At 39.7% G+C, this 12,406-nt stretch overlaps 1 protein-coding gene across 1 annotated transcript; it reads right to left on the bottom strand.

Annotated features, from left to right (window-relative positions):
• Positions 1-253: 253 nt before the first annotated feature.
• Positions 254-11,666, bottom strand: pias4b (protein inhibitor of activated STAT, 4b). Its single transcript, XM_017697103.1, has 11 exons — positions 11,540-11,666; positions 10,428-10,788; positions 8,914-8,998; positions 8,587-8,628; positions 8,216-8,306; positions 7,935-8,060; positions 4,158-4,263; positions 3,961-4,034; positions 2,981-3,141; positions 1,556-1,689; positions 254-568 (listed from the first exon to the last, which is right to left on the bottom strand). Exons 1-11 carry the CDS (start codon positions 11,570-11,572, stop codon positions 492-494), a joined length of 1,290 nt encoding a protein of 429 aa, XP_017552592.1. The 5' UTR covers positions 11,573-11,666; the 3' UTR covers positions 254-491.
• Positions 11,667-12,406: the final 740 nt, after the last annotated feature.

The following is a 12,406-nucleotide window of genomic DNA, read 5'->3' as shown; positions in this document are numbered from 1 at the left end:
CAACAAAGATGGACAAACTTCCTATTAATACCCATGATTTCTGAAAAAACGTGGCTGAGCAGATGTCTACACGTTTGGACATGCTGTGTAGATGAATTTGAGTTTTAGTAAGTGCAAGGCTAGAGTCTGTCAGATGATGTTTTGAAGTGACATATATATACATGCTACAACATACATTTACCAAATATGGTTTTTACATTCTGAATGGCAGAAGAGGAAACATAAGTTAATAAATATGTTAATAAATGCCCGGTAGACATAAAATAAACCTTTATTCTTCTTGTTATATGCAACTGACAGTCTGTGTACATATAAAGAGGCACAAATAACATTCAACATGAAGAAAGACACTCAGTAACACCAGAAGGAAAAAAAACAGAAATTTAAGAAGTAAAAAATGAATTTGTAATTCAACAGCTAAGTGCCCTGCCATGTTGTGCCGTTGGAGATGTGTAGTCTCTCAGTTCATACATGCATTCTTTTGGAAAAGATCACCACTCATCATCATCGTCATCAGTTGAGCACTGTGTTAGGTCCACAACATCTTCTAGCAACACAGCATGACTGTCTACAGAGAAATTGTTTATAAGAATGACATACAGCAAAAAAAGAACATGAAATAATGAACACAACATCAAAAACATCAAAAATCCATTCTGAATTTGTCATTTTACTCTGGACATTTTTGTCATGCATGGAATTAGCACATTAAAACTTAAAAATTTGTAAATTTACTTACATTATACAGCGAAAAATATGTGGACACCTGAATGTCACATCTATATAAGTTTGTTGGACATCTCTTACCACAACTATGGGTGTTTGTATGAAGTTTACCCACCCCCGTATAACAGCCTGGGTAGACTTTCCTCAAGATTTTAGATTGTGTCTGTGGGTGTTTGTGCCCCTTCAGTCAAAACAGCATTTGTGAGGTCAGGCACTGATGGTGGATCAGAAGGCCTGGCTCGCAATCAACAGTTCCATTCATCCCAAAAGTATTCAGTGGGGTTGAGGTCAGTGCCTGGTTGCATGTGTAAATACCGACCAGTGGCTTAGTCAAGGTCATCTTTCAATGTGCTAGATTAGCTCTGCGCTCTCAATATTTTTATTCTCTCTATCACAAAGAACGTACACAGGCGTACTCTCCTCTGCAAAATCCTAAAAACACAGGCATATCTTCAGCTTCTCTCTCTAGCTGGTAACTTTCAAGGAAGGTTTTCCTTACCTTAAACTATCCTAAGGGAATTGAGGAAAATTTCAAGATAATGGTGCTTACAGTTGACCGGAGCAGATCTAGCTGAGAAGAAATTTCACAAACTGGCATCCTATGACAGTGCCATATTTAAAGTCACTGAGCTCTTCAGTACAACCCATTCTACTGCCAATGTTTGTTTTTGGAGATTGCAGTTAGGTGCTTGATTTTATACACCTGTTAGCAGTGGGTGTGGCTAAAACATTTGAATGCAATAATTAGTCCACATACTTTTGGCCATATAATGTATATAGTATGTTTATACTAAAGCGTATGGTGTGTATTTGAAGTGAGTACTCTTACTTAGGTTGAGCAGGGCAGGGTCTGGAGTTTTGCTGCTCTCTCTTTCCTCTCTTACTGCTCTCCAGGAGCCATTAGACAGGTACTCAATCTCCTTCATAGTGTCATCTGTACTTTGAAGGATGCTACTCAGCAAACTACAAAATATCCATCCATCCCCAGTAACAAAAATATCCTATTTAATTCCAAGGGTAAAAAGGTTGAAATGGTCTTGTAAAAATTAAGTAAGTGTTTTGGAACAGAAAATCACAAAACTGTCATCAGTTGATATATATATATATATATATATATATATGTATATATATATAATGTATACATTTCTTCTTTGTTTCTATTTTTTCACCTTAGTGCAAGTATAGTGTTGATTTAAGACTAAGTCTGTATGTATACACAGACACAGAAAAGTTTTCTTGAATTTGATAACATCTTTGTTACACATGTGCCAAAAAGTCAATTCATTTTACATGACCGTTTTCCAACTTCTCTTATACTGTATGATGGGCTGTTTTTCTTACTGTACCTATAAGACTCATATGTAAATGAGCTCTTTTCTGATGGGCTCCCCTATATTTTCCATCATTCAAAAAACAGAATGAGTGGGAACAATCCTTAGAACATCAGGATGAATGGGTGGAGGTAACTCCTATAACTAACTAGCTAACTCCTATAGACTGAATGAGAGCATATATGTTCATGCATTGGTTTTTCATGACATCACAAAAACAATTAATTCAAGACAGGCTGTATTTGCTGCTAGATTTCCATATATAGTAAATATATGTATGGAGGCATGAACAGTACATTTAACAATGTTTACATACACCATCAAACTCTTTTATTCCAGAATAAAAAAAAAGAAATCTATGAAATGAGCCCTTTAAGAAATGATATCAATGCACTCTTGAATGGACTGACTGGGCAATAGCAAGGGGAAGATTTTCTCCCTTTAATGGATGAACGGTGAGTCTGACAACAATGAAAGTGACAAAACAAAACTAAAGAAAAACATGAATTACTAAAAGACAAATATGAGCAGAGAAGAGCTGAGCTGTATATAGACTGAACAGACTGTTTAAAACCAGCATGTTTTGAATTCATTGCTCCTGTGAACAAAAACCAATGAATTTTTACATATATACACTTATTCAGCATACAGCAGTTTAGCTCCACCCATTCAGTGAAGTGTTTTGTATGGACTGGCTTTTGAATGAAGCACAGCAGCCAATCAGAACTTGTTTATATACATCAGTCTTAAATGCATAGTAACAAAATAGCCTACACAAAAGTCATAAATGGACTTAAGGGGACAAAATAAAGTGCAAGAAAAATGTAGGATATGGACCCTTTAAATGAAACTGTCACTATGACAACAAATGCCTTTATAGTGTATCATCACAGAAAAGAAGGTGTCTGTGGAAAGGATGTTACCTATCGATCTGGAGTGTTTCAAAGGCTGCAGGCTTATGGCAGACAGGACAGGTCCAGCTAGGCTTTCTTTCGTTCATCTGCAGGTAGAATTCAGCGTCAAAGCACTGCAGGTGGGCACACGGCTGCGCTCGACAGGGGACAGACATGCGAGTTTTTGCCAGCTTTTGAGAAAGACAAGACAAATGGATAGACAGATAAACACAAACACAAACATATAAAATCTCAAAATCTTAAAGGTTTTCTCATGGCTCTGTCAATCTCATAACATTGGTAGGAAAACTATACTATTGCTTCAGTTTAGTTGAGTGGAAACCTTAATACTTAGTAAGAAAACCTTTTCTTACTCCATTTTTTTCATTTTGCATCCCCAATTAATTAAATCAACCAATTAAGCAAATATGGAAATCATGGAAAAGCTACAGAGTAAAAAACACTGCTAAGATGAACATAAACTTGTAACACATTTGCCACAGAACATCTCCAAGTCCCCGCAAACTTTTGAAAATGTTTTGAGGATTGAGTGGAACTTTTTGGAAGCGGTTATATCTGGTGTAAAACTAACACAACATTCCACAATAAGAACATTATGCCAACAGTCAAACATGGTGGTGGTAGTGTTATGGTATTGTGATGCTTTGCTGCTTTATTGCCTGGTCAACCTAATTAAAGGAACCAGGAATTCTGCCTTCTACCACAAAATCCTGCAGAATGTCCAGTCCTCAGTCTGCGGTCTGAAGTTGAAGCAAAGTTGGGTTATGCTACAATAATCAAGACAATGATCAGAAGCCCACCTCCATAATAAAAATTTGTATGTAGTCATTTAGTGTGACACAGCACTGTAGTCATATGAACAAGTTAGTAGTACAATTTTTCCTTTTTCCAGAAAGTACAGCAATGAAATACTCCTAATAAAATAATACAAGCTTTCAAACCATATTCATAAGGTGACACGATAAAAGAATGAGTTCTGGATCAGATACCGGACAGATGAGGGACACCTGCAGCCCTGTGGTGGCGATCTCATTCTCTGGATCAGAGCACAACTTCTCGCAAACTAGAAAACAAGAGATTATTTACACAAAAATATTTCAAAGATGATGTATTTAGGCCTTGCCAAAAAGTGGGGTGTGGTTGCATAAATACAAGAAAGTTTTCAATAAAAAAAAAAAGCACTCACTCTTCAGTCTGCACTGTTCCTTACTTGCCACTGCTCTGTTCTGGAGCTGCTCCAGTAACTCTGTTGAGGAGAAAACCCTCACCAAATATACAGCTGCAGAGTAGCGCTGCACACACATACAAACAGAAAGGTAAAAGCCATTTCTCTAAAGAATTATAATTCAGAATAATGTCCAGTGAGAACTAGAAGTGTTCAATGTTATCAGTATACAACTCCAATTCCAATGAAGTTGGGACGTTGTGTTAAAGTTAAATAAAAACAGAATACTATGATTTGCAAATCCTTTTCAACCTATATTCAACTGAATACACTACAAAGACAAGATATTTAATGTTCAAATGGATAAACTTTATTGTTATTTTGCAAATATTCATTCATTTTGAATTTGATGCCTGCAACATATTCCAAAGAAGTTGGGACAGGGGCATGTTTACCACTGTGTTACATCACCTTTCCTTTTAACAACACTCAATAAGCGTTTGGGAACTGAGGACACAAATTGCTGAAGCTTTGTAGGTGGAATTCTTTCCCATTCTTGCTTGATGTACAACTTCAGTTGCTCAACAGTCCGGGGTCTCCGTCGTATTTTGCGTTTCATAATACGCCACATATTTTCAATGGGAAACAGGTCTAGACTGCAGGCAGGACAGTCTAGTACCCGCACTCTTTTACTACGAAGCCATGCTGTTGTAACACGTGCAGAATGTGGCTTGGCATTGTCTTGCTGAAATAATCTGGGACATCCCTGAAAAAGACATTGCTTGGATGGCAGCATATGTTGCTCCAAAACCTGTATGAACCTTTCAGCATTAATGGTGCCTTCACAGATGTGCAAGTTACCCATGCCATGGGCACTAACACACCCCCATACCATCAGAGATGCTGGCATTTGAACTTTGCACTGATAACAATCCAGACAGTCCTTTTCCTTGTTGGCCCAGAGGACACAACGTCCATGATTTCCAAAAACAATTTGAAACGTGGACTTGTCAGACCACAGGACACTTTTCCACTTTGCGTCAGTCCATCTCAGATGAGCTTGGGTCCAGAGAAGCCGGCGGCGTTTCTGGGTGTTGTTGATATATGGCTTTCGCTTTACATGGCAGAGTTTTAACTAGCACTTGTAGATGGAGTGGCAAACTGTGTTCACTGACAATGGTTTTCTGAAGTGTTCCTGAGCCCATGTGGTAATATCCGTTACAGAATGATGTCGGTTTTTAACGAAGTGCCGCCTGAGGGATCGAAGGTCACGGGCATTCAATGTTGAACTGAAAGGCCTTCATCGCCAACCCCTTCAAGTTCACTAAAGACCTACTGGGGCAGAAGTGCAGTGGAAAACTTGCCTCCTCACAGGATGAAATTCAAGGAAGTCAGAGAGGTTGTCCATAAAGCAAGGACAAGATCTGCTCCAGGACCAAATGGCACTTCATATAAAATGTACAAGAACTGTCCAAAACTCCTACTGCATCTGTGGAAAAAGACTCTCCAGAGTCTTCTGGAGAAATGGGAAGATCCCAGAACAATGGCGAGCGGCTGAAGGGGTGTGGATCCCAAAGGAGGAAAACTCCACCCAGCTAGACCAGTTCCGCACTCTCCCTACTGTACGTTGAGGCAAAGATCTTCTTCAGTGCCATTTCCAAGAGGCTGTGTGCCTACCTGACAAAGAACACCTACACTGACACATCAGTCCAGAAGGGCGGCATTTAGGAATGCCAGGCTGTGTGGAGCATACCAGTGTGGTGACACAGCTAATTCGGGAGGTCAGAAGGAACAAAGGCCCCTCCTCGTCTACGCCGTCCCAATCTCTACAGTTGAGACCTTAGAGAGGTAAGTCAGCAACCACCTTCAGAGATGACTTGGGTTACCAAAGAGTCTGAACAGCATCGCACTCAATGGATGCAACAACAAACTGCAGCTGCCCTTCAAACCCTTGAAAGAGGAATTCAAGGTTACAAGAGCTAAAAAAAATGGTGCAGTACAGGGACTCCGAAGGTGGTCAAAGCTGGAATCCAAGTGAGGACGGGCAGGAAGTGGAGAGCAGAAGAGGCTGTCCAAGAGCCTGAGGCAAGGCTGCGTCACAGAAGTCTGGTGGAAGTGGTCACAAGAGGCCGAGCCGGGTTAGGATCCTTTCCAACTCCCCAAAGGAATACCACAGGGAAGGAGAGGCAGTGCCTTGTTCAAGAGGAGGTGAGAGCAGCTGTGGAGGAGACAAGATCATGCAAGGCAGTGGGAATGAGGCAACAGGGGACTTGGACAAGATGGGAGAACGCGGTTGAGAGGAAAGTGACATGGACTGAGATGTGGAAAGCCGAGCCTCACTTCATTAAGTTCCTCATCCAGGCAGTGTATGATGTGCTTCCAAGCCCATCTAACCTGCAGACATGGGGCATACCAGAAACACCAGCATGTCCATTGTGTTCCAAGAGAGGTACCCTAGAGCACATCCTCAGCTGCTGCACTACGGCACTTGGAGATGGACGATACCAGTGGAGGCATGACCAAGTACTTAAGACCATCGCTGAAGCCATCAGCACTGGACTTGTGCGGGCAAAGCAGAATCATCCCTCCGAGAAAACCATCGCCTTCGTCAGACCTGGGGAGCAGGCAGCCCCGGTCAAAAGATCACCGGCAGGCATCACTGCTAAAGACTGGCAGCTGTTGGTGGACGTCAAATGGCAGCTGAAGTTCCCCAGCCACATTGCTGTCACCACCCTCCAACCAGATATTGTGCTCATGTCGGAGTTGACCAAGAAAGCCGTGCTGCTGGAGCTGACAGTCCCATGGAAAGACCGCTTGGAAGAAGCGTTTGAGAGCAAGCTCTCCAAGCAAGCGGGACTGGTCAGTGAGTATGTGGGACTGGAGAGCAAGGTGCATCCCAGTAGAGGTTGGATGCAGAGGTTTCGTGGCCTGTTCCTTGGCCAGAGCCTTTAGCAATTTAGGCATAGTAGGAGAGCGAAAGAGGAGAGCCATCCGCAATACTACCGAAGCAGCAGAGAGGGCCTCAAGATGGCTGTGGCTCAAGAGAGGGAAACCATGGAGTCATGGTAGCTAGCTAGCCATATGGACACAAGCTGGGATCTGGATCAATCCCAGCTGGGTCACCTGGATGAGGGTGTATGATGTTGAAAGACCCAAAACACCCAATGATTCCAGGAACATCACTTATGATGTGTCCATATGCATCAGCAGATGTATTTATACAGTGAAAAACTAAATATCATGATGCATATTGTGTGTTGTGAAAATTTATTCCCCACCCCTAGTATTGTCTAGTTGTGACACTGTGGCTGTCATAAGAAAAACTTATATCTCCAAAGCTGTAAGCTTGTATTACATTAATAAGACAGTGTTAGCAAAAACGTCAATGTACTTGTTGCAAAAGAACAACAGAAATAAGTATATTTAAAAAAACAAACAAACAAACACACACACACACACACACACACACACACACAAACAAGCCTTATGTTAGATTTCTAAGACATGCTGTTCGGCTATAACAGAAACAATCACAACGTTTACTTAGTAAGCCATGCAACATAAATAGTTCACTGCTGTCATAAGAAAACCTTCTTAATTTTTAGTGTTAGTATATGCTAATGCAGAGATTTTAGTCCTAGAAATTTTGGACCTTTTCTACTGCCCTACTCCTCACAAAATGTTCACTTAATGCAAAGACCAGCTTCTGATTCAAGTAGTGGAGCTACAAGGTTTTGATATGACAGGGGAAATCCATGCTCTGTAACTGACCCAATGTTATTAGAGGAACAGGTGTACCTTGCCATAGTTACCCCAAGTTACAGAAACACTGTTCTCAGAATTCTTTCTCAATAGCGGTGTGAGATTAATAGGACAGCAGGGACGAGAAGGTTCCAGCCCATCTTTTAAGGATGAATAGCGAACCTGAAACAACATACACACACACATACATGTATAAATTATATATATCAGTTAGATATTTCTATACAGACTTAGGTCTGAATTACAACTAAATCTCAAAAGGGGCATTAAAGAAAAACATTAAACAGAGAGAAAATACTTCTGCACACAAGAGACACCTGTATTAAACAGTAGAGGCCGTTGACAAACACATCAATTTTTGGTGGGTACTGATCATCTTCAACTCCAATACTTTCTGTGTAGCAAATTCTGAAATGGACACAACATGAACATGTGAAATTGTACACACTGACGAAGATCAATATGGACATGGACAGCCCCCCCCCCCCAAAAAAAAGCAATAAATAAATACATCTAACCACTCACAAAAACATTCAAGAATTACAGATACTAAATGTTCACAACGAGCCAAAAACGTTTTATTTAATTAGACAAAAAATTCCTAACTAGAGATGACTTTATAAGACAATACAGATGTCACTACCCCTAGCCCTGGCAGGCACAATCTAGCTCTACTGAGGAGCCTCACCTGAGCACCACTTGAACAGACTTGTGGCCAGAATTGAGCTCTCTGTAGAGTGAAGAGGCAACGGGAATTATTAGGAGATTGGGGATTAGGACACTTAATATTAGCTTCAACAACTAACACCTTCAAATAAAACAGCTAAAACACATTTGTATCTGAACACTAAAACATGTGCAACAGTTTCTTGCCATACTGTAGGATGCGGCAGACAACCTCATCCACCCTGTCATACTCACCTTTCTCAAAAGTAGAGCTTCTGCTCACAGGTCACAGCATATATTACACATCAAAAGTAGAAAGTGTCCTGGTCTGAGGGAAAGGTTGACTTACTGAGAGTTCTTGATCTGAGCCCATTGGCTTGAAGTCAGGCAAAATGTAATGTAGCTGGTCTGCAGTTTAAGACCACAACTGGGCACTGTGATAGAGAACAAGAGAGGAATGAGGAAAGCACCTCTGAGTAATGCCACTGAGATACAACCCACAATGTCTAATACGGAAATCTCATAAGCTTTTTTTCCCCATGACATTTCAGTTTGCTGCCATAACCAGTTACTGAACTTTTCATAAAACATACTGACTACATAAATGCTTATAAAACTGTTTTGCAAATACTTACAATGTGTATAAGTAGAACACTAGAAAAAACATGCAGTGTTAACACCAAACACACCCACAGTTTTTATATATATATATATATATATATATATATATATATATATATATATATATATATATATATATATATATATATATATATAAAACATGTAACCAATGACACAAAAGTAAAGACAGAAATTATTAATAAAGATACTGAACAAAAATAATAATATAAATAAGTAATAAATAAACACACTGCTGTCATCTAGCAGATTATTTTAAGGTATTATTCATGGGCTAAAAGGTAAAACAAGAAGATTTTAGCACTTCCGTATTTGTTATGGAACACTAATGAGGCACTGCATAAAAATTTTATACTCCTGTTAAATTACATGATTTGTTGATTTTCTACAGCAAACAAAATGAAGTGTGACATTTCTCTACTAATTTCTATGCACAATGTCTATTTATCTGCTGGGTTTAACCTGTTGAAAAAAATAAAATAAAATATGACGTGTGCCATAACTTATATTTTTCCACTGTAGTATTTTAAATTCAGTAAATAAACAGCAAACAACTGTATGTCTGATACATACAGCAACTCCACAAATATTGGAAATATAGTTTCAAACACAGCTAGGGTCCTACATAGAGCCCACCCAATTGTTTGTAGTTTAAATGGAATTCCAGCAATTTTCCACATTTTCAGCAAAATACAATCATGGAGAAAACAGAGTAACTGAGTGGTTCCTTTACAGTGGTGATGACAGGAAACCGAGGTTGAATGTCGACAACACAAAAATATCCACTTTATTTACTATTCAGTGTACTGACATGTAATGTTGATAGCGATCAAATTGTGGAGGCTATTTTATTTTTTTTATTTGATTTTATTGGAGCCTATTTTCCCTTTTAATGCCTTGCAAGTACCTCTCTGCCATTCATCCATTTTAATAAATACACTTTAAGATAAAATTATTTCTCAAATCTATTATAAAACAATGCCCTACAACACACTTTTCATCATATGTAATATCGCCCTGTGGTGTAACTTTGTAATAACGGCATTATCCTTTAGATGTCTGGTTCCCATCACTCCTACTGTGAAGAATTCTGACATAATGAATTTGCCCAGAATGCCACTTCACTTCAAACCACTCTGAATGACTGTGTTTACATCTTAACCATTTAAGCTATGCTGAAATTTTGAAAAAATCTGTGTTGTCAGCGTCATTTAACAGCCTTACCTAATGGCACTGGAGCTACAATGGTCTCGAGTGTATGATAGAATGGGAGCTTGATCATCTGCACTTCAGGAACAAGGTTGTCCATCACAGCATTTGGTTCGCTGAGGTAATCAGCGGTAGGCATGGCAATGACCTCAGAGGTGGGTGTGACAGCGAAGGCCTGGGAACGCCTCGTGTTGATAATAGCAGATTGACGGTGTTCATAGAGCTTGCGGATAGCAGAGAGAAGCTCAGGCCCACACTCTTTCTGGAGGAGCTCTGTGGCTCTCTGGAGCAACTCTTTCTTCAGCCCTTTGTTGTTCTTGCCCATAGAAGAGAGGAGAGAGCGAAGCTCGGCCACCCGCAATCTCTCCACCATATGCTGCAGAGGTATGAGGAGGGTTATTCACAAAACTCTCAGTCCTCTCAGTTAGGTGAACAACTTAACCACAAAAACCATCAGCAGGAAAGTACCTATTTTCTAGGTTAAAATGGAAGCCGTTTACAATACTTTCTCATGTAGACCTTAGTAAAGTCCCTCACATACCTCCTGATCAGAAAAACAGTCATAGCTTCTTCTTTTTTTTTTTTATGTTTCCTAAGTAGCAACTTTGTCTACATATGCACTGTATTAAAATGCTTTTATACAGCACCACAAAGGGGTTCTTTTAATGTTATGATGCCAGACTAGTAACAACAGAAAAAAAATACGGTGCATTTCCAAATAGCTTCTATTTAGAACCATATGCAACACATTCTCCATCAGTCAACCATTTCCCCACGCAAAGAACCATTTAAGCATTAAATGATTCTGAATAGAAATCATGGTCCTAGATAGAACCATTCCCGTTACTAAAAACGCTTGAAGAACCATCTTTTTAAAGAGTGTAAGTTTATTACTTTTATCCTTACCTATGAAGATGCACTTAAAATGCGTTTTTGATATTAAAGGTCCTAGCAGGTATGAAAAACTCTCTCTTCTGGCAATAAAGTCGAGCTAACAGGCTAACAGGTGGGTCAGAATAACTAACCTAGCTAAGACCGAAATAACGTCGTTTGCCAAAGCACAATGCGGACTGTACATTCATCCAGAAATATCACCCCCCACCAAAAACACGTATGTCGAAGAGTACCGTTGCTTCCAGCAATTCCACCGACATCACCATAAATTCACTTCTCCAAAATGTGCAAAACAAATGAAATCAGTAAAGCAGCTAATGACAGTTTCCAAACTTGCGCCTCGAAGATCACAGGGCACCAATGAGGGTATGTCAAGGTCACGTGATCAGAGGTTACACAAAGGTCTTTTTTTTTTTGGAGCTGTTCGATTCCAGACATTTTAGAGTCGACTCTTGGTTATGATTCCAACCGATGAAAATCGATGTCAGTTACAAGAGTCACACAAAATTGTTTTGCTTCTCTAATCCAAAAATCAACTCTGCATGCTATGGAAGAATGCCGTGTGTTCAGACAGGTGGTATAGACAAATACTTCACATTTCACAGTAACTGAACTTCACTGTGGGGAATCGAGTTCAAAGCTTGGGAGTCGACTCTCTATTTCAACATGCCTGGAGTCGGAGAATCGACTCTTTGTGCGACCGACTAATGGGAGTTCGGGTATTGGAACTCACATAGCACTTTCGTTATCTGTTAGCAACATTAGCATTTCGACGGGACCCGTTTCTGTGAGTGATGTCCTTTTAGGACACGAAAGTAGAGTCAGTAGAGTTCAGGTAATTTGTGTAAAGAGGTAAACTGATATTATAACACTTGGCAGTAGAAATTTAGCAATCTTTAGTATTGTTACTTAATGATAGCCAGCTCATTTAACGTGTAGGGTGTCTCAGTGTCTGCACAGTTCAGGCTGAAATGTAAGCAGTGTGAATCAGAGTGGTTTGGTGTGAAATGATTCATTACTTACTGACTGATTCATTTACAATGGTGGTGATGAGGCAGGATTCCCGATTTCTATAACACAAATATAACCTTTTTGTTCAA

The sequence above is a fragment of the Pygocentrus nattereri genome, chromosome 19 (assembly GCF_015220715.1).
Source record: "Pygocentrus nattereri isolate fPygNat1 chromosome 19, fPygNat1.pri, whole genome shotgun sequence".
NCBI classification, from domain to species: domain Eukaryota; kingdom Metazoa; phylum Chordata; class Actinopteri; order Characiformes; family Serrasalmidae; genus Pygocentrus; species Pygocentrus nattereri.
This window is presented reverse-complemented; position numbering and strand designations above follow the sequence as displayed.

Bases quoted from the DNA above. Each gene is read 5' to 3' on its own strand.
- pias4b (XM_017697103.1), bottom strand. From the start codon at position 11,572: ATGGTGATGTCGGTGGAATTGCTGGAAGCAACG. The intron at 3,142-3,960 runs GTATCTGATCCA...CTTTCTCAAAAG, and splicing joins AGGTGTCCCTCATCTGTCCG to CTGGCAAAAACTCGCATGTC. The intron at 1,690-2,980 runs GTAACATCCTTT...GATATTTTGTAG, and splicing joins GAAACACTCCAGATCGATAG to TTTGCTGAGTAGCATCCTTC.